General features: G+C 44.3%; 1 protein-coding gene across 1 annotated transcript in view; it reads left to right on the top strand.

Annotated features, from left to right (window-relative positions):
* The window catches only part of TOP2B (DNA topoisomerase II beta), a 507,457-nt gene that overhangs the window by 29,142 nt on the left and 455,008 nt on the right, over positions 1-23,307 (top strand). Inside the window, 1 exon segment of the mRNA XM_030205679.1 lies at positions 3,888-4,061. Within this exon segment, the coding sequence (XP_030061539.1) occupies positions 3,888-4,061 (174 nt within the window).

The raw sequence follows: 23,307 nt of genomic DNA, 5'->3' as shown, positions 1-23,307 counted from the left end.
GACCCGGTCCGCTCGTCGATTCCTGCAGTAAGGGATCGTCTTTCCCTCTTCGAGGAGTGGACTAAGATTTCTTCGGATCAGTGGGTCCTGGACCTGATCAGAGAAGGCTACTGATTTGGAATTCGGAGCCCCGGTGAGAGACGCTTTTATGGAGTCCGGATGTGGCACTGCTGTCAAACGGGCAGCGGTAGAGGAGACCTTGCAAGTCTTGCTCGGAGCGGGTTTTCCTGTGCCTCCCGCCAAACGCGGCTGCAGTCGCTACTGTATTTATTTTGTGGCCCCTCGAAATGGCAGGTCTTTCAGACCAGTCCTCGACTTACAAAGAGTCAATGAGGCCCTAAGAGTGTGACACTTTCGCATGGAAACCCTGCGCTCCGTCATTTTGGCGGTACAGCCAGGAGAGTTTCTCACGTCTCTGGACCTCAAGGAAGCGTATTTGCAAATGCCTATTTGGCCTCCGCATCAGCGGTTTCTCCGGTTTGCGGTTTTGGGCCAATATTTCCAGTTTCGGGCCTAGCCTTTCGGCCTAGCCACAGCTCCCCGTGCCTTTTCCAAGGTGATGGTGGTGGTAGCTGTCTTTCTCAGGCGAGAGGGTGTCAGAGTTCACCCGTATCTTGACGACTGGCTCATCAGGGCGGATTCGGCAGACGAGAGTTGTCTCGCCATGACCAGAGTGATAACGGTTCTTCAGACTCTGGGCTGGGTGATCAATTTGCCCAAAAGTCACCTGACCCCCTTTCAGGCTCTCGAGTATTTGCTGGTCCGGTTCGACACGGCCTTGGGGTTCGTCTTCCTCCCCGACCACAGGCGATGCAAGCTTCAGAATCAGATCCGTCTGCTCTTGCGGATGCCTCGCTCTCGAGCTTGGGACTTTGTTCAGCTCCTGGGGTCAATGATGGCCACCATGAAGATGGTTCCCTGGGCGAGAGCTCACTTGAGGCCGCTGCAGATTGCTCTGCTCCAGCAATGGTCTCCGATTTCCCAGGAATACCAGTGCAGACTAACGTGACTCCCTGCGGACCGGCACAGTATGGATTGGTGGCTCTGCGACTGGAGGCTGCGACTGGGAAGGCCGCTCACGCTTCCTTCTTGGTGCCTAGTGTTAACGGATGCCAGCCTTTCGGGCTGGGGAGCTCATTTACAGGGAAGCTGTGCTCAGGGTCAGTGGGCATTCGTGGAAGCGGGGTGGTCCATCAATCGCTGGGAACTGAGAGCGATAGTCCAGGCTCTTCTAGCCTTCCACAAGACTCTGGAGGGGCTTCCTGTTCGAGTTCTGTCAGACAACTCGACAGCAGTGGCCTACTTCAATCGCCATGGCGGCACTCTGTGCAGGGCCCTGGCTGCGGAGGCCGCTCAGATTTTTCAATGAGCCGAGCTCCTTTTGCATCTGCTGTCCACAGCTCTCATAGCAGGTCTGAGCAATCTGCAAGCCGATTTCCTCAGCAGGCATCAAATCGACCCGGCGGAATGGGAACTGGCAGAAGAAGTTTTTCTTCAGATTTGTGTCAAATGGGGGACTCCCGGATTGGATCTAATGGCGTCAAGTGCAAACGCCAAAGTCCCTTGCTTTTTCAGCAGAAGGAGAGTTCCTCGCTCGGCGGGGTTGGATGCACTGGCTCAACCCTGGCCCTCGGGCCTCCTGTATGTGTTCCCTCCTTGGCCCTTGATCGGGCGAGTCCTCCTGCGGATTCGATTGCACCGAGGATTGTTGATTCTCATCACTCCGGATTGGCCAAGGTGTATGTGGTACGTGGATCTCCATCGGTTGTGGTGGAGGCTCCATTTTCTTTGCATCTGGTGCCGAACCTATTGGTTCAAGGTCCAGTCTCTATGGAGGATCCCTATCGATTTGGTCTTACGGCCTGGTTCTTGAGAGAGCGCAATTGAGAGTCAAGGGCTACTCTAACAAGGTTATCTCCACTCTCTTGCAGGCCTGCAGGCGGTCTACCTCCGCAGCTTATGCTCGGATCTGGCGCAAGTTTGAGGCGTGGTGTATTTCAAAAGCGGTCACGCCCATGCTGGCTACAGTCTCATTGGTCCTGGACTTTTTGCAGGACGGCTTACAAAAAGGCCTGGCTTACAATTCCCTTCGGGTTCAAGTGGCAGCGTTGGCATGCCTCCGAGGGAATGTCTCTGACTTGTCCCTTGCTGCTCATTCGGACTTTCTCCGATTTCTCAGAGGGGCGCTTTGGGTCTGTCCTCCTGTGCGGTCGCCGTGTCCGGCCTGGAACCTGGGGCTGGTGTTGAAGGCTATTCAGTGTTCACCTTTCGAGCCGCTTCAGCGAGCTTCTTAGAAGGATGTGACTTTCAAGGCAGTCTTTTTGGTGGCCATGACATTGGCTAGTCGCGTATCTGAGCTTCAGGCGCTTTCCTGTCGGGCTCCTTTTCTACAGTGCTCGGAGTCCGGGGTAACGGTACATACCGTGCCTGCCTTCCTGCCTAAGGTGGTTTCAGCGTTTCATCTGAACCAGCCCATTTTTCTACCTTCCTTTTCTAGGGAGGACTTTCCGGATCTCTTTGGGCAGTTGCGTCTTTTGGATGTCCGCAGGGCCCTGTTGCTGTATTTACAGATGTCAAATGACTTCAGGATTTCTGATCGCCTTTTTATATTGTTGACGGGTCCGCAATGCGGGTGTTCGGCGTCTAAGGCCGCTGTAGCCCGTTGGCTCAGGGAAGTCATTTTTTCTGCATATCTGATTTCAGGTCGGTCTCCACCTGAAGCGTTTAAAGCGCATTCCACGAGAGTGATTTCCTCCTCGTGGGCTGAAACGGGTGTCTTTTCTCTTCAAGAGATCTGTCGTGCGGCTACTTGGGTTTCTCAGCTCTCGTTTGTACGACATTACAGACTGGATGTTGCTGCGAATCAGGTCGCACATTTTGGAGCACAAGTGCTTGCTCGCGGAGTTGCCTGTTCCCACCCTACTTAGGGAGTGCTTTTGTACATCCCATCAGTTAATGGATTCATCTGCTGTTGATGACAAGGAAGGGAAAATTAGGTTCTTACCTTTGGTAATTTTCTTTCCTTTAGTCACAGCAGATGAATCCATGATCCCTCCCTGTCTGATTTTGTTTTTGTTGTTCAGATCCTTCATGCAGATATTGTATCTCAGGAGTTGAAGATCAGTTCTCAGAGTTTCTACATGCTGTTCTATCACAGGAGGTTGAGAATGTCCCTCCTTTGTTTGGTTATTGCTCAGGTTCTGGGACGTTTGTTCACTGTGAGGAAAGTTTGTTAATTTACTTTTCTTTCTCACTCTGCTTTTGAAGTTTCATATACTGAAGGTAGAAGGGGCTAGCTGTCCAAGGTCACTGTGGTTTTTGTGTTCTCTATCTCCACCTGCTGGTAGGCGGATATAACCCATCAGTTAATGGATTCATTTGCTGTGACTAAAGGAAAGAAAATTACCAAGGTAAGAACCTAATTTTCCCTTCTGTGTGTGTTTTTGTTTTTCTTTCCCTTGTTTTTTTTTCCCCTTGACTTTTTTTTGGAGTGGTGGCAGGACATCGTGAAGTAACAAGGGACATACATTGCATTTCCTATGTCATTTCAAACAAATGCACATCCCTTTCAGGATTGCTGTGCTTCACTTCCCTAAAATATTTTAAAAATGTTTTTGTTTCTAATGTTTTTTCCCCCTCTTTTCTTGTGGGATCTCCTTCCCAATTGTTTCTTTCCTGCACTGTTGTCATAAGCCACCTGTATCTTGCATTTCATCACGTTTCCTTTCTTTACTTTCTGTTCCCACCAATGATACTGCAGTTCTGCTTTGTTGTAATGGAGTGGAAATCTTGAACTTAAGTGTGTCAAATGTAAGTGGCTGCAGAAGTTAACATTTACCTTGTTATAGTGAAACGTGACTACTAAAGAACAACCTTTTGCTTTGTAGACTTTGTTTGATAATCAAAACAACGGTGTAAAGAAGGAAGAGACTATCACAAGTAATAAAAATGATATTTCTAAGAAGATGTCAGTTGAGAGAGTTTATCAGAAAAAGACACAACTAGAGCACATCCTTCTCCGTCCTGACACATATATTGGCTCAGTGGAACCGGTAACACAGGTACGTTTTTTTTGAAATCTGGAATGTTGTTTGTAGGTTATTCAGCAAGTTTGTGTGTACTAGCAGAGCTTTTATTGTGCTCTGGCTTTGCAGTAACATCAGTTTTTAGGTAATTGTATCAATTTTGCAGTGTCTGTTGGGAATAAATTATTAAAAGCTTTCCATCATGAAGTACCGTTTTATGACAAGAAGTATTTGTGCATATATGTGATAGGCCAGTGTTCTTCAAAGCAAGGCACATGAGAGTTTTTTTTTGTCTGTGGTCCTTGCATTGAGAAAACTGCCTTTCATTTCATAGCTTCCCACTATTCCAGAACTTGTGGGAATAGTTAGGTCGAGCAACGTCACAGTGCAGTTCTGTGTTCTCTATCTGTACTCAGATCATCCCATATTAGATCTCAAGAAGGTAAATTGGTTGTTGAGAATGGAACATTTCCTCATGGAGACGCTGTGATCTATGACTGCAGCGGTCCAGCCGGGGGAATTCTTTACGTCATTGGACCTCAAGGAAGCCTATTTGCATGTGCCTATTTGACCTCCACACCAGCGTTATCACCGTTTTGTCATTCTGGGGCGTCATTTTCAGTTTTCAGGCCCTGCTGTTTGGCCTTGACGGCAACCCCGTACCTTCTCCAAGGTCGTGGTGGCGGAGGTGGCGTTCATGCGGGAAGGAAGGGATACAGGTACATCCCTGTCCCGATGACTGGTTAATTCGGGTGGTGCCGGAGCCAGAGAGTTCATGTTCCTTTGCCTGGGTGACTGAGCGATTGCTCTTTTGCAGTTCCTTGGTTGGGTAGTCAATTTCCCCAAGAGTTCTCTAGTACTGTCAGTCTGGAGTATCTGCGGGTTTGATTCAAAACTGCTCAAGGCAAGGTATTTTCTGCTGGATCTCAGACTGGGCAAGCTGCAGGCTTAGGTTTGGCACCTGTTAGGAATAACGAACAGTTGGGCCTGGGATTATGCGCAGGTTCTGGATTCTATGGCGGCCACCCTGGAGGTGGTTCTCTGGGCAAAGGCACACATGCATCCGTTGCAACAGTCTGAGTCAGTGGTCACTGGTGTCTCACGCAGCATGGCTTGGTGGTTTCACTTCCCCAACCTTCGGTGGGAGTCATTGTGGGTCATTGTCCCGCATGAGAGAAACCTACTGGGAAACCGGCAGAGTAACGCTTCTAAAAGCTGGACACTACTTATGAAGCTTTTTGTTTCTCTTTTGTTTTTTAGCATCTATTCAACATCTGGAGGCTTTCATCCCAGAAACAGTCGCTGATTTGACATTATTGAACAAAAATCTATATAAATAGACCCCTGACCCAGGCGGTTTCTCTGAAACAGACTGTGTTGGGTCTAATAAATACTGAGTTGATTCTCCCAACCTTGAAGGCTCCTTGTTCTTTCGTTTTTTGCAGCCATGTTGACAGGACAGCAGACAGTGGAGAGCGGGTTCCTGATCGTCCTTTGCGCACAGTACAGCCACCGTTTTGCCGCCTCTGGAATCAGCAGAGCTGTATTTGCTGAAGCACAGGAAGCCTGATTTGCAGTGCAGCCCTTCAGTTTCTCTGTCTATGGCCCCTTTTGCTCCCAGGAGGTTTCGATTAGTGCTGTGGCTTTCATAAAAAAGACTTGGGTGCTCTTAATTACTGAGGTGTTGACTGTTCTTTCCATTGTGGAGCTTACCGCTTTGTTGTCTGGGTCACAACATTCATCGATTTATGAAGGGTCTTGGGGTCCTTCTAAGGCTTTCCCCATGCATCCTGATATTCAGGATCTGATATAGCTGAATGGATCTCCCTAGATGCAGGGCTTAAGGTAGGAAGCACCATAGTGCACCTTTTTTAGTACCTGAGGAGAAGGAAAAGCTCTAGCTCCCCAGGGTAGATTCCCTTGTTACAGGGTTGACTAAGAAGAGTACCCTGTTTGTGGCGGGGGAATTGCCCTGAAGGATCTTCAGGATCAGAAACTGGAAAATGTGTTGAAGTAGGCGTTTGAGCTGGCCTCCCTGGGTTTCCAGATGACCATTTGCAGCTCACTTGTGGCGAGAGCATGCCTGAAGTGGCATCAGAATCTGGACCACAAGAAGGGCTCCATTCCACCCATTTGGAAGCTGGTTTGGTTCACTTGGCGGATGCTATTTATGACATACTCCGCCTGTTCACTGGCGTATGTCTTTGGTGGTTATGGCTTGTAAACAATTTTGGTTGAGAAATTGGGTGGCTGACATGGTTTCTAAGTCACACCTAGGGAAGCTACCTTTTTGGGGCAAGTGGCTTTTTGGCGAGTATCTCAGTAACCTGGTTAAGGAACTAGGTGAGACTAAGTCTTGGCGCTTGCAAGATGATAAGTCAAAGTCCCTCTGTTTGCTTATCTTCGGTGGACCTCCCGTAGTAGGTTTCAGGACATTGAGTTGGTGCAGGCATGGCTGTCAGCAATATGAACAGAAGTCCTGCTTTGTCTTATCAATCTTCCTTTCGTTTAGACACTGCTTCACAGTCTGCTTGGTAATCCAATGCCTCTTGGACTTCACAATGATGCAAGGCTGGCCCATTGTTCTCTTCTGTTTGGGGGTGACTTCAAGGGTTTCTGGAAAAGTGGGCCAAAATTGTGACAGACCAGTGGGTCTGTCTCCTGTATTTGTATGGATACATTACAGTTGATCATTGCATTGTTGCAAGCGCGGAATTTCTCACCACTCTTGACATAAAAGTCACATTTCCATATTCTCATCTGGCCTTCTCATCAGCAGTTTCCACGTTTTGCGGTGCTCAGCTGTCGCTTCCAGTTCAGGGCGATGCTCTTCAGTTTAGCTCTGAGAACATTTTTCAAGGTCATGGTGTTGGTGGTGGGTTTTCTGCGGTGCCAAGGAATCAGAGTTCACCCTTATCTGGATGACTGGTTCATTCGTGCTTCCTTATATCCAGACAGTAAGGCACCAATGTCCAAGATTGTTCAGCTTCTTCAGTCATTGGTTTGGGTGATAAACATTGAGAAGAGCAGGCTAAGTCCGATGCAGTCTCTAGAGTATCTGGGAGTTCTCTTCAACATGAAGGCGGAGAGAGCTGTCTTAACGGAACGTAGGCGCTTGAAACCGATTCAGTATATTCACCTTCAGCAGAGCAAGCCCCGAGTCTGGGACTATGCCCAAGTGCTGGGCTCCATGATGGCTGCAATAGAAGTGGTGCCCTAGGCAAATGCACAGATGCACCTGCTACAGGAGTCGCTGCTCAGTTGCTGATCGCTATATCAGAGTTACAGCCTTTATCTTCCTTGGATGTGGTTAGCCCAGCAGAGTTGAGCAATGGTGGTTTTCAGGGCAGAACTTGATCATTGGGGTTCCAGTGCTGAGTCTATAACACCCCCTTAAGTAGTGACTATGGACGCCAGCCTATTGGGCTGGGGGCCCATTACAAGCTTCATTTGGCTTAGGGCACATGATTGGAGGAGGAGACTCTGTGATCTATCAACCACTTGAAGCTCAGGATGGATTGGAAAACCTTGGTCACCTTCACTCCATTGCTATATGGGACCCTGGTCAGGGTTTTCTTAGATGATACAACAGTGGTGGCATACGTCAGCAAGTAAGGGGGGGCCCGCAACTGACAGGTGGCTAATGCCAGCTTGTTCTTGCGCTGGGTGGAGAAGAATCTCCTTTGCCTGTCAGTGGCTCACATTGTGGGCTTCCTAAATGTGGATGTGGATTTTCTTAGCAGGAACTCCTTGGATCTGAGGGAGTGCGAGTTACCTGGTGATGAGTTTCAGCTGATCATAGATTGATGGGGTTCACTGCATCTGGACTTGAAGGCTAAGAAGGTGAATGCAAAAGTGCCCAGATTCTTCAGCCATTGGAGGGAGACACACTCGCTGGGCCTCAGTGCTCTGTTTCAGGCTTGGCCAGACAAAATACTTCTCCGTGTCCTCCCTTCTTGGCTGATGTTAGGCCATATGCTAAGAGTTGCCTTACACCATGGCTGGGTAGTTCTAGAGGCTGCGGAAGCAATGGTGCATGGACCCGATTTGTCTACCGGATGGAGACCCGTTCTGTCTTACTCAGCATCAGGGTCTACTGAGGCAGGTGTTCATGGAAGATCCTTCCCTCTTTGGTCTTGCAGCTTGTCCATTGAAAGGTCTCAGTTGAATAGAAAAGGATATTCTGACTCAGTCATTACCACTTTGCTTCAGTTTTGGAAATGCTCTGTTTCTACAGAAGACATTTGAAGGTTGGTGTACAGAGCACAGAATTTCCCCTTTCTCTTCTTCCATTGCTCATATCTTGACATTTTTCCAGTCTGGCTTACAGAAAGGATTAGCTTTGGGTTCTCCTGAAGGTGTAGGTGGTGGCCTTGGCTTGTTTCAGAGGACATCTGCAGAAGTAGTCTTTGGCACACGTGGATGTTTTGCAGCTCTGGACAGGCAGGCCACCTACAGCCTCCCTTTTGTCCACATTGCCTGGAATGGACTCTCAATGTTCTTTGAACTTGTCAGAATCCTCTATTTGAATTTCTCAGGAAGGCTACTTTGAAGGATCTCACAGTGGCATTCTTTGTAGCCATTGCATCAGCGTGTTGTGTTTTGAGCTCCAGGCCCTTTCTTGTAGCGACCTTTTCCTCTGTTTTATGGCTGCCTCATGGGTGGAAGCCTTTTTGATATCCACAGTTGACATTTGTAAAGTGGCAACATGGTCATCACTGTGTACATTTGCCAAGCTCAGAGGCCATCTTTGGAGCTTCAGTTCTGCTTTTGAACATCTTGCAAGTCCTGGAATAGTGGGGAAACTACATAATGGAAGGAGGAAATTAGGGCTTATCTGATTGATTTTCCTTTCCATTAGTCCTTCCCACTATTCCAGGAGCCTGCCTTTGGTTCTGAGTTTTTTTTTGGTTCTGCGAAGAGATGGGTGATGGCTGTTGCCTTTTAGGGGTTGTTCATCTACCTGGTTCACCCTCTACAAGTTTTCCAGAGGAATAAGTGCTTCACAATTTTTCATCTATCAATTAGCTTTACGTTTAAGGTTGTTCAGAATTGTTCTATGTTGGACATCTACATAAATACTGAAGAGCTGGATAGTCTGACTACACATATGTTACAGCCAGAGCTTTTTTTGAGGGGGTACTTGGGGGTACTGAGTACCGGCACCTTTTCCTTTGTCTGCTAAAATTGACCCATGGTCCCCAAGTTTTAATGAAAGAGCTCAGGCTCTACACACCAATTCTGCCTTGTCATAGATTCTGTGACTGGTTCCAGGGGGCCTGGCTATTGTGGGGTGGGTCCCTCAGTGATTACCCTACCCCTGAAGGGTAGCCTGGCATTTGAGTACCGGCACCTTTTTTGCTAGAAAAAATGCGCTGGACCAGGGTGTGTGTGTGTGGGGGAATACTTGCTCATAGATGGAGGCAAGGTGAAAGGAAGGGAAGAGAGGGGGAGGAGAAGGTGCACCTGGATGAAGGAGAGAGGACAGGAACCGAGGGAGGAGGATGTGCACATGGATCTAGGTAAGAGGAAGGGAATAGAGGAGAGGAGATGGTGTATATGGATGGAAAGTAGGAGAATGGAAGGAGAATGGTGTACATGGATGGAGGGGAGGGGAAGAGATGGAAAACTAGATAGATTTCAGGAGACAGAAAAATGGAAGAAAGCTGAACATGAAAAATCAGTGGTAAAGATGGGTGTAGGGCAGAAAGGGGAGAGAAAATAGCAAATGGACAGGAAGCCCTGGAAACAGAGTTAGGAGCACAGACAGAGGGAAGCGCAGCCAGAGACTGGGAACAAGTTGAATAGAAAAATTGGTAGCAAATATTTTATTTTCAGTTTTGTTATTGAAATATGTCAGTTTTGAGCATTTATATCTATTTTGCACTATAGAGGAAAATGTAATTTTTGCTATTTTTTCTGGTGGTGCACTGTATGCAGAATCAGACATCTTAGGGTTTTGATTTGTGTTTTTTAATCTACATTAGAATTTTAGTTTGTGGTCACTTAGCCCATCTTCAAATGCAGGATATCTGTGTTCTGCATGTGTGACTGAGGCCAGGTGTTGACTGGATGTTGACACATATTGGTAAATATTGTGGCCCCACATAAGATCTCTGATCTCCTTCAGCCCTTCTGGACCCAAAACAGTCCTGACTTAAAAATTAGTAGCGACCACTGTGATAGACAGACATTAACAGTATGTAGAAAAGATGATTGGATTTTCTGGCTTTCTCCTTACTGCCCTTTCAGTACCTACTGGGAGAATTGTAAAGCCTTGGTGACTACAATTTCTCATTGTGCAGTACTTGTATCCTGATTATTTACAAGAGAACATAACATCTGAGGAGTAACGTATATATGAACCATTGTTCTTCTTTATACTTAGCTGTTTGCTGGGGTAAAGTTGGCATATTTGACCAAACTTTAATTGGACCTTTTTATGTTCTTTGTGAGAACAATCTAAAATTCAGCAGGTTAAAGTGGAACATAAGACCACAGAAATGTATTATGCTTTCCTTCTTTGTTGCTTTTAGAGGAAGTTCGTTCAGGATCAGTTTTTGCTATTTATGCTATCTGAGAAGTGCTGCAGGATAGCATAAGTCTATTGGGGAACTGAAAGAACTTGGATGCATTACGGTTTCTTTAGAAAGTTATTTCAGGGCTACCAAGACCACACAACAATTGAGTGTTCAGGATGTCATACAGATTTATCTCATGCATATTCATTATCCTGTGGCTGTGGGTCTCCAGGACAAGTTTCAGAAATTCCAATTTATTATTGTTTAGTATATTTACCATCATGTAAATGTATTAGAAAGTTAAATTAGGGTTTTTTTAAACATCCCTCTGACTCCCCAGCCAGTCGCATAATCAGGATTGTTCACAAAAACTATGCATGAGATAAATTTGCATATTCCATGTCTCCAGTTTATAGGAATTTCTCATGTATGTTCATTGTTGATTTCCTAAACATCTGGCTCTGTGATAGGTCCCTTTGGATATATTTGAGAAGCACTAACTTAAAATATTTCTACAGCATAGAATAGATGATTTTCTGCTCTATACAGCCTTAGGAGCTGGGACTAACTTTTATATAGGAATGTGCATGCCAGAAATTTTCATGTCAATATCTGCTTCAAATCCTGTTTAGTAGTTTCTATATAACAAATCATTCGTGTTTTTCTCATTCATCCCCATTCAGGGCTATGGGGCAAGCTATTTTAGAATGTAACAGTGGGACTGCCATCCGTTTTCAATCAATCGTGCTTGAAACTTGCTGGCAGGTGTCTATAGCAGTGGCATTACAAGATGTCTATAGCAGTGGCATTACAAGATATCATAAACGTCCCATGACACCAGAAGGACAAAGGTCACTTACAGCAGGGATGCTACAAGCCACCATCAGAAGGACAAAGCTGCACAAAGAGTGGAATGAACACCTCAATGGCAAAGCAGCACCAAAATTGGCAGGAGAACACCAAGGCATTTTAAGATGAGTGAAATGGCACAAAATTTGGCAGGGAATCTCCAAATGTTTGCAAGAATGGTAACAGCAGCATTGTTTGGATGACCCTAAGGCAGCGTGAGTGGCTTAAAGCAACAATAAAATTGGCTAGAAGGATTCAGATTGGCTGGAAGGTCCTAAAACACTTGAAGATTACCAACACAGCACCAAAGCTGGGTGGACATAAAATACCAGAGGAGGGGCCAATACAGCATAAAGATGGGCTGCACAGCCCAGGTAGCAGAGGTCAAGTATATGCTACATTTAGGTTCAGGCACTGAAGGCTTTTAGGGCTTTTATCCCAGCATGGGAACCTACAGCAAAGATCACACTGGGCTGGGAAAGAATTGATGGACTGCTTGGACAGTCAAGCTGTGAAATATTTATATAGAGAGTAGAGGATACACTCTAATGAAGGCTCCAGAAGCAGTGGGAGTAGGTTCAAGGAGCGGTAGCACTACTTGCAAGAGCCCAGAACAGCAGAGGAGGGCCAACTGCAGCTAGATTGGCTGGAAGGCCCTACTACTCAAACAAGAACACCTCCAGCCACTGAGGACTTAATCATTGAGAAAAGCCAGATATCTGTTGCTAAGGCAATTTTAAAGCAGGACTGGAGTCTCAGTCTGTAAAAATGTACCAACTCTGACTCAGCTTCAAAATAAAAAAAAATATATGGTAAATATATCTATCTATAGCTATATGTCTATAATATTTTTGACCTGTATCTAAAGTTTTACTACATAGTAACATAGTAAATGATGGCAGGTAAAGACCTGAACGGTTCATCCAGTCTGCCCAACAAGATAAACATAAACTCATTTTACATATATATTCAGGACTTTTAGTACAAGAACAGTTCTGGACAGACTTTTATGGTCTGTGCCCTGAGAAAGGTAAGGACAAATCAAATTCTGGTGTGTGTATATATATATATATATATATATATATATATATATATATACACACACACACCAGAATTTGATTTGAGAAAGGTAAGGACAAATCAAATTCTGGTGTGTGTGTGTATGTTTGTGTATATATATATATATATATATATATATATATATATATATATATATATATATATATATATACATACACATACATACACATACATACACACACACACACACACACACCAGAATTTGATTTGTCCTTACCTTTCTCAGGGCACAGACCATAAAAGTCTGAACTGTTCTTGTACTAAAAGTCCTGAAGTTAATGTCAAAGCCCCTTAAAATTTACACTCCAGCCCATCCATATCTATTTAGTTACAATCAGGGCATAGACCTTAGAAATCTGCTCAGCACCAGTTTTGTTTCCCAATTACCGGCGTTGCCACTCAATCTCTGCTAAGATTCCATAGATTCATTCCTTCTAAACAGGATTCCTTTGTGTTTCCTTTTTTGGCAAATTTGCTTTATCACATTATATTGAAAATACCAAGTCCAGGCGATGTACAATAAAAATAGCCATACAGTTAGAAGGGGAACTCCATGAAATATATAATAGAGACAGTACTCACACAATGTGGTGAATGCGATTAAACTACAGTGTAGTAAATTTAAAACAAACCGGAGAAAATTTTTCATCACCCAACGCATAATTAAACTCTGGAATTCGTTGCCAGAGAACGTGGTGAAGGCGGTTAGCTTGGCAGAGTTTAAAAAGAGGTTAGACGGTTTCCTAAAGGACTAGTCCATAAACCACTACTAAATGGACTTGGGAAAAATCCACAATTCCAGGAATAACGTATAGAATGTTTGTACGTTTGGGAAGCTTGCCAGGTGCCCTTGGCCTGGATTGGCCGCTGTCGTGGACAGGATGCTGGGCTCGATGAACCCTTGGTCTTTTCCCAGTGTGGCATTACTTATGTATGTATTTATGTAATGCAAGAGACCGAAGCAGAAAGCAAAATCCACAAACAGTTCACATGTCTTCCTGTCAGTACTAACAGAAAAGCCACAGAAAATTAGTACGTTTTTAGTTTTGATTTAAATGCAGTAAGAGAAGTTTCTGAATGTAAAGTCAGAGGCAAGTTCCATGGAAAAGGTGCTAAGAAGAAAAAGGCACTTTTTTTGTAGATTCCCATTGAGCCTTTTTAGGGTGAGGAAGTACCAGACGGTGGTGGTTTAGAGAGCAAAACGTATATGTGGGAACATAAGATATAGTTTAGCTAGCCAAATTGTCTGGGGTCCCCTCATAGAGAGCTTTGAAATCTAGAACCATGATTTTAAACTGCATACTTGATCAAACAAGGGAGCCAGTGAAGGTGGTAAAAGAGTGGAGTTATATGATCATGCCATCTTAGCTTTTCAAAGGAAGCGGGCAGCAATGGTCTGCAGTGAGTGAATCTCTTTAGATTGAACTGAGACAGACCTGCATAGATTGTAGTAGTGTAACCAGGAAATTATAAAGGCATGCTATAAAGTGTGTAAAGCCTCTTTCTCCAGATGATTACTGATTGAATGTAATTGATGTAGAACATAGAAACTAGAGCTTAGAACTTGTAGATACTTGTTGAGAGAAAATAAGATGTGAATTTCATCATGCCCAGATATCAACAGGATATCAAAATGTCAACAGGAGTCAGAGCTTTATCTAAAAGAAATGGAGTAGTGCATAGTATGACTGGCTGAATCGTGATCCAGCAGGTGGTGGTTTTACCTGCATTCAAAATAAGTACGGTCTTTCAGTCAGATAGCAAACCTGAAGGGTACAAATGTCAGTGAATAAGTGGAGATGCCAAAAGATTGGATCAAGGCTGCCAAGGGGTTTAGGAAGATGTTAGAAAAGGGGGGGGGGGGGGTAGGTAAAATGAACCCCTGGGAGACACCTCAGGATAGTGAATATGAAGAGGAAGTGATGCCTGATTTTGAAACTGAGAACGAGCAGTCCTGAAGAAAGAGGAGAACCAGCAAAGCACCATACCTGATATTCCCAAAGAAGATATCCTGTGCAGAAGGAAACAATGATTTCGATGTCATTCATAAAGTTACACAATACACACTACCACTTTAGCTATTACGCCGGATCGAACTGTGTTTCTCATGCCGGACATGAACTTTCTATATTTGATTATATAACTTCTTTTATAACTTATTCTGGAACTTTTATATTTGATTATCTAACTTACTCTATAACTCATTCAGGAACTTCAATGCAATACCTCTCTGTTTTCTATTGTACCATTTGTCTGCTTTAATGTAATACAACCTGTAATTCTCCATCCGGAAATGGCGATCGCCATTACGGTGTAATGTAAGCCACATTGAGCCTGCAAATTGGTGGGAAAATGTGGGATACAAATGCAACAAATAAATAAAAATGCAGCCAATAAATCTAATGAAACTAAGCACGATAAAACTGTTACCAAGATTATGAATCTCACTTAGCAAAGAGGTTATCGGTGTTTCTGTACTATAGCCAATGCAAAACGTGAGTGGATTCAACATAGGGTTGCAGCTGGTTGAAAGTTTTAAAGCCTGATATCAGTAGGAGTCAGTACCAACTCCACAGTCCTGTTTTAAAGACCAAGAAAACCAATGTTCTTGGACTGGGGTAAAGTACAGTAATGGAAACTTGAAGGAAAAAAAAAACTTTGAAGAGAGCATTCAAGGCTAGTTGATGGTGTTAGGCAAATAATGTTGGTCCCCCCTCCCCCACCACGTCGAGTCCACTTTTTTTTTTTTTTTTTGGTGTTGGGTTGTTTTTGGAGCTACCGCTCAAAGCAGATGGTAGAACACACATAGAGGGCCAACACTGTGAGCCATCCCGCGTCCCGGTTGCCTGATCCAAGGCGCTGCCCTAGCCTGATCGCATCACCCACACACTATTTGCCTCGGCAGGCGGGCAGCATCGTCTCCCACCTCCACAGCATGTTGTGAGAGTGCCGGCTGGCGTCCTCCCCCCACCACTGGTCGTCGCTGGACTAGTAGAGGCGGCCCCAATTTTCACTACACATGAGGGGAGATTCCAGACGGGTGGCCGCCCGCCCGAATCTTGAGGCGAGACGAAATTTTGAAGACGGTGGAGGGCAGGTGAGAAGTGCAGATCACAACAACATCATATGAGCCATGCCATGATATGAGCCATGCCATGAGGGAACGCAGGGACCGCCGGACCTGTTCCTCCCCCGCATGAGCCGTAGGCTGAGTCTGAAGCGGCCTGCCCACGTCCTTGGGGGGAGGGTTATTGTGGGCGGACCACCCGTACTGGGATTGCTACAAAGAGAGGAAAGTTCACAGGTGAGACCCCAAAGATCGAGACACCACATAGAGGATCCACGAGAAACCTGGCTGCGGAGAACCAGGGCAGCCCACTGTATACTTGGCAGGCTTTCCTAGAACTGGAGTAACCACTGCAACTGACTGTGAGTAACCTATCCTCCATTTACCAACAAAAGTCTCCAAAACCTCCCAGACTTTGCCTCCAACCAGCAGCACTGAGCCCAGAACCATGGAGCATCCACGCTCTAGGACGTCACTCCTGTTCATCTGATTGTGAGTAATCTACTTATCTCCAAAATGAATACCTTCAAATTATTCCTAGTAATTCACTCCCTATCTTTGATTCACCTAATACTATCCATTCCACACTCAGAAAACATCATACCCATCCTACAGAATCACCATAGACTGATCAGGCACTCCACACCTCACCAAACCGACAATCACCAAAATAAAGGAAGAATACCTACATATGGACAACATCAACAAAACGGAAAGAGGTCACAACAAACACACATTAATTAAGGAACGACAACTAACGAAAATCCACACATCACCAAATGTAGACGCCCCCACACCAAAACATTCAAATGGGCTACATTAATGCCAGATCCGTAGTAAACAAAACAACAACAACAGACTGGATCACGTCAGAAAACCTCAACCTACTTTTCATCAACGAAACCTGGATCCATGATCAAAAAGATCCCATAATCCTTGACCTATGCCCCGCAGGTTACAAAATCACTCATTGGCCCAGAAAGGAAAAGAGAGGTGGAGGCATAGCACTAATTTACCGCTCCCACTTCACCACCAAAACTACTGCCGAGTCCATAACCCAACTTGAAATTGCCTCAATCAGAATCCACAACAAATCCCTGCTTGATCAATTGAACTGCGTCCTGTTCTATATACCACCCAGCAATTGGAACGAATGCCAGTCTAACTTCATGGACTTCATCTCCAACACCTGTGTAACCAACTCCAACATACTAATATTAGGCGACATAAACCTCCACCTTGAAGACCCAAACTCTACCAGCGCACGAGATTGTAAGGAATTCCTCCACTCATGGGATCTCAAATGGCCACACATGCAAGTTACCTACATTAAAGGGCATACACTGGACCTCTTCTCTCACAAACTGGCCGCAGACCAAAACATTCTAATAACAGATATCAAATGGTCAGAAACACCCTGGACCAATCACTACAAACAAAACCTATCCCTAATCTGGCGGAAGAAGGGATCATACCGTACACAAGAACATACAACCTACAGCACAAGAGGCCAAATAGACCCAAAAGTATTCTGGCAGCAGACATATGATAATGAATGGAAAGCACGACCGGACTCCATACACTACCTCTCTGTCTGGGACGAAAGATGCAGGAGTGTACTAGATGAAATAGCACCCCTAAGAACAAGAATAACAAGAAGACAAAACTCGATCCCATGGTTCAATGACTAATTAAAAAAACTCAAACCAGGATACTCGAGCATGGAAAAAAATAAAAGACAAAACAAACACTTAATGCATGGAAACAAATACAAATATGCAATAAGACAAAACAAAAGGTCTTATTACAAAACTAAAATATGACCAGATTACAAATACCTGAAGAAACTATTTCAACTCGTAAACAAGCTACTAGACACCACTCCAATCACCACAGCCAACACAGACATCTCATCTGCAGACAAACTTGCTAACTACTTCAATGAAAAAATAATAAAATTATGCAATACACTTCCTCAGCACAACACCAACATCGAAACCTTCATCAAAGGATTGGACTCAACCTTGGAAGAATGCCCAGCAGACCATATCTGGTCAAAATTTGCTCTCCTCACTGCTGAATCAGTTACCCAAGCGACTCATAAATTCTCCAATACCTAGTGTAAATTGGACATCTGCCCCAGCCATATACTCAAATCCGCCCCCAATCGCTTCATAGAAGACCTCACATCCTACCTAAAGCACATGCTCCAACAAGGCCTCTTCCCTGAGGAACATGGCAACATTCTACTCACCCCAATACCAAAAGACACAAAAAAAAATGAACGATCTCACCAAATACCGCCCAGTCGCATCCATCCCACTAGTAGTCAAACTGATGGAGAGCCTGGTGACCAAACAGCTCACAGACTACATGGACAAGTTCTCAATACGTGAATCACAATCAGGATTCCGCCCCCTCCATAGTACTGAAACTGTACTAGTCACTCTCCTGGCCAAATTCAAGCATGAAATAGCCACAGGCAAAAGCATATTCCTCCTCCAATTCAACATGTCGAGTGCATTCGACATGGTAAACCACAATATACTACTACGACTTCTAGACTACTTCGGGATTGGTGGAAGTATTCTTAGCTGGATTAAGGGTTTTCTAACCACCAGAACATACCAAGTAAAATCAAATACAAACATATCACCACCGTGGAAAGCAGACTGTGGAGTACCTCAAGGCTCACCATTGTCACCAATAATTTTCAACATAATGATCCCACTGGCCAAGTCCTTATCCAAACAAGGCCTCAATCCGTTCATTTATGCAGACGTGTCACAATTTACATGCCCTTCAGATACGACCTGACAGAAATCACCAGTGAAATCAAGCTCGACCTGAACACAGTGGATTCATGGGCAAATTCATTTCAACTGAAACTGAACACTGAAAAAACACACTGCCTCATTCTCTCAACCCAACATAATAACTACAAACCCACAACCATAAACACCCCAGACCACACCCTCCCTATTTCAGATAGCTTAAAAATACTCGGCGTTACAATTGACCGCAATCTTACACTTGAAAGTCGCTTAAACTCTACCACAAAGAAAATGTTCCACTCAATGTGGAAACGTAAATGTGCCAAACCTTTCTTCCCGAGAGAAATATTCTGTAACCTAATACAATCAATGGTACTAAGCCATGCAGATTACTGCAATGGAATCTATGCGGGATTTAAAAAACAACTCACAAAAACTCCAAACCGCTCAAAACACAGCAACCAGGCTGATATTCGGTAAATCACGATTCGAACATGCCAAACCCCTCAGAAAAACTGCACTGGCTACCAGTCAAAGAACGTATCACCTTCAAAATCTGCATCCTGGTCCACAAGATTATTTATGGTGAAGTCCCAGGATACATGACAGATCTCGTAGATCTACCAACCAGAAACAGAACCGGATCATCACGAACATACCTAAACCTCCACTACCCAAACTGCAAAGGACTCAAATACAAAGCAACCTATGCATCCAACTTCTCCTATATAAGCACACAATTATGGAACACACTGCCAAAAGCTGTGAAAACAATCTGCGACCATCTAAACTTTAGGAAATCACTAAAAACCAACCTGTTCTAAAAGGCGTACCTTACCTACCTTACCGACCCAACATAAAGACCTAAAGTCTGCAACACAGCAAAACCAAAGATTGTATTGGACACTATATAACCTTCCCTTCTTTTGACCCTAATGTGCCTGAAACACACTTTCCTTATTCGACCACACCATCACCTTATATTTGTTCCTCTACCGGACTTGATGAACGCCTTTACGGTACTATGTAAGCCACATTGAGCCTGCAAGTAAATAAGAGGCTCCTGAGAAAATTAGAGTCATGGGATAGGAACCAATGTCCTTATGTGGATTAGGAATTGGTTACTGGACAGAAAACAGAGGTTAGGGTTAAATGGCCATTTTTCTCAATGGAGGAGGGTGAATAGTGGAGTGCTGCAGGGATCGGCACTAAGACCGGTGCTATTTAACATATTTATAAATGATGTGGAGATTGGATCAATAGGTGATTAAATTTGCAGATGAGACAAAACTATTCAAGGTTATTAAAGCATATGTGGTCTGCGAAAAGTTGCATTAAGACCTTAAGAAATTGGAAGACTGGGCATCCAAATGGCAGAAGAAATTTAATGTAGACAAATACAAAGTGATGTACATTGGGAAGAATAATCTGAATCATAGTGACCTGGTGCTAGGATCCACCTTGGAGATCAGCATCCTAGAAAAAGATCTAGGGGTTGTAGACAGTATGCTGAAATCTTCTGTTTAGTGTGTGGCAGCAGCAGCCAAAAAAGCAAACAGGATGCTAGGAATTATTAGGAAAGGGATGCAAAATAAGACCAAGAACATTATAATGCTTCTGTATCGCTCCATGCTGCAACCTCACCTTGAGTATTGCGTTCAGTCCTGGTTTCTGTATCTAAGAAAAAGATATAGCGGAATTAGAAAATGTTCAAAGAAGAGTGACCAAAATGATAAAGAGGATGGAACTCCTCTCATATGAGGAAAGGCTAAAGAGGTTAGGCTCTTCAGTTTGGAAAAGAGATGGCTGAGGGGAGATGTGATAGAGGTGTACAAAATTCTGAGTGGTATGGAACGAGTAGAAGAGAATCAATTTTTACTCTTTCAAAAAGTACAAAGACTAGGGGACATTCAATGAAGTTACATGGAAATACTTTTAAAACATATAGGAGAAAGTATTTTTTCTCTCAATGAATATTAAAGCTCTGGAACTCGTTTCTGGAGGATGTGGTTAGTGTATCTGCTATTGAGAGAGAGACATGGGGAAGACACTGCTTGCCCAGGGATTGGTATCATGGAATGTTGCTACTATTTGGGTTTCTGCCAGGTACTTGTGACCTGGCTTGGCAACTGTAGGAAGCAGGATATTGGGCTAGATGACCATTGGTCTACATAAGTATTGCCATACTGGGAAAGACCAAAGGTCCATCATGCCCAGCATCCTGTTTCCAACAGTGGCTAATCCAGGTCACAAATGCCTGGCAAGATCCCAAAAAAGTACAAATCATTTTATACTGCTTATCCTAGAAATAGTGGATTTTACCTAAGTCCATTTAATAATGGTCTATGGACTTTTCCATTAGGAAGCCGTCCAAACCTTTTTTAAACTCTGCTAAGCTAACTGCCTTTACCAGATTCTCTGGCAACGAATTTCAGAGTTTAATTACACGTTGAGTGAAAGATTTTCTCCTATTTGTTTTAAATTTACTACAGTGTAGCTTCATCGCATGCCCCCTGGTCCTAGTATTTTTGGAAAGCGTAAACAGACGCTTTACATCTACCCGTTCAACTCTACTCATTATTTTATTGACCTCTATCATATCTCCTCTCAGCCGCCTTTTCTCGAAGCTGAAGAGCCCTAGCAGCTTTAGCCTTTGCTCATAGGGAAGTTGTCCCATCCCCTTTATCATTTTTGTCGCCCTTCTCTGCACCTTTTCTAATTCCACTATATCTTTTTTGAGATGCGGCGACCAGAATTGAACAGTGTTCGAGGTGTGGTCGCACCATGGAGCATACAAGGGCATTATAACATCCTCATTTTTGTTTTCCATTCCTTTCCTAATAATACCTAACATTCTATTTGCTTTCTTAGCTGCAGCAGCACACTGAGCAGAAGGTTTCAACTTATCATCAACGATGACACCTAGATCCCTTTCTTGGTCTTTGATTCCTAACGTGGAACCTTGCATGACATAGCTATAATTCAGGTTCCTCTTTCCCACATGCATTACTTTGCACTTGCTCACATTAAACGTCATTTGCCATTTAGACGCCCAGTCTTGTAAGGTCCTCTTGTGATTTTTCACAATCCTCCTGCGATTTAACAACTTTGAAAAACTTTGTGTCATCAGAGTTTCTCTTATGTTCTTAGGATGTTGATCATACTACCACTGCTGCTTGCTAGCATGCTTTATTTTTTTTGCCTCTAATGCAACACAATTGCTCCTCTGCCTGTTGAACACATTTACCTGGATTATCAGCTTCTCCTTCCAGTAGGTCAGTGTTGCATTGCAGTTCAATAGTTTTTTTTTTTTTTAACCTATGGGTCATATAGCTAGCATGAAAGTATTCTCCTTTGAGGGGTTTCACACCCAGGTGCACTAAAAAATGGTTAGAGCCCTTCCCTTACCGATTCCCTTAGCGAATCGGTAAGGGAAGGGCATGCATCAAGAAATAGGAATGCAAATGAGCTGCTCGTTGTAGCTCACTTGCATTCTCTATTCCTTCAATAAACAGTCGGCCGGTGGAGCATGCGCAGAGCAGCCAAGCGTTATGCGTTATGCTGGCTGCTCTGCGCATGCCAAGAATGTCCTTTATGGACGTGCTTCACTTTAAAAACACTTTTAAAACAACAAAAAAAGACAAGCACGTTTAGCTCAGCCCCCCCCCCCCCCCAAGGTCGCTGCCGCTCCCCCCTCCCCCTGCATCAAAATGACAGCTTCAGCACCAGCCTCCCCGCCATCCTCCGCACCCCCGTGGCCCCGCCTCCGCGCCCCCCCTCCGTCTGCCTCCGAGCCCTCACAGTGCCTCTCACCTCCGTGTGATAGTATTTGAGTTTCAGTGGAGTCTAACAGAATATCAGATTGTGAAGTTTGAAGGCAAAAGGAAGAGGCTGTCTTTGAGGATCACCATAGATTTCAGTCTGCCAGTTATTTGCTTTATTTAAAATGTTTAGCCCACGTTTTTGCTAGGGCAGATTATCTTTGGTTTATTTTTTCAAAATCCACTGTAATTAGGTACTACTTTTTATTCTTTTTGTTTTTTATTGGAAATTGTTTTGTAACAAACAAGCATTACACAGCAACAGCAATAAACCAGTCTATCCCAATCCTCAGCAGTCCCCCCCCCCCACCCTGGCCCCCCCCCCCCCCCCCCCCCCCCCCCCCCCCCCCCCCACAAGTACCATCACCCCCCTCCTCCCCCCATGCCCATAAAATCTCTATTACACCTCCAGACCCCCCCCCCATCTCCCTCCTCACCCCCTCCCTCCCTAAACACTCTTTTCAGGTTCTCGGTATAACATAGCCAAATGGGTCCATTCCTTTAGTGTAGGATCATAACATCCCTTAAGTCGATCAGCCAAAATGACCAGGTCTCTAAGATAAGCCACTTTTATCAGCCAGTCCAATTTGGTGGGTCTAGAAAGTTTGTTTCCAGAATGCTGCAATAACACATTTAGCTGTTGCCAAACATAGCCTTTTAAGTTTAACCTGCACAGCGATGGCCCACTGTATTGTTCAGTCCTAAGAGACGAGCTCGAGGTGTAAGTTGGAAAAATTGTGCCCAAAATTGGGTTAGTCCTTGACCTCTCAAGACCAATATTGTTGTATAAAGGCACATTCCACTAAATATGATAAAATGTACCTTATCTTGCATAGATCACCAACAGATGTCTGTCACAGTAGTGGGAAACAAAGCTTTTAGCTTAACAGGGGTATAGTACCAACGAGTGATTAAGGGTAATGCATATAAGGTAATCAAAACACAAATAGATGACTTTTGTACTTCCCTAAACACTTGCTTCCATTCACTCTGAGAAAGTTCTTGGCCTAAATTCCGATCCGATTGATCCATAAACCCAAACCTTTTAAAGGTCCATCCCTAAAAAAAAAAACATCTATAAAACAAGGAGAGTGGTTGTGGCCACTTGGCCATACCTCACCATAGGTTTTCAAAATGTTCTGTCTCATCAGGATCTGCCTGAAGCCATCG

Source organism: Microcaecilia unicolor, chromosome 1 (assembly GCF_901765095.1).
Source record: "Microcaecilia unicolor chromosome 1, aMicUni1.1, whole genome shotgun sequence".
Classification (NCBI taxonomy): domain Eukaryota; kingdom Metazoa; phylum Chordata; class Amphibia; order Gymnophiona; family Siphonopidae; genus Microcaecilia; species Microcaecilia unicolor.
This window is presented reverse-complemented; position numbering and strand designations above follow the sequence as displayed.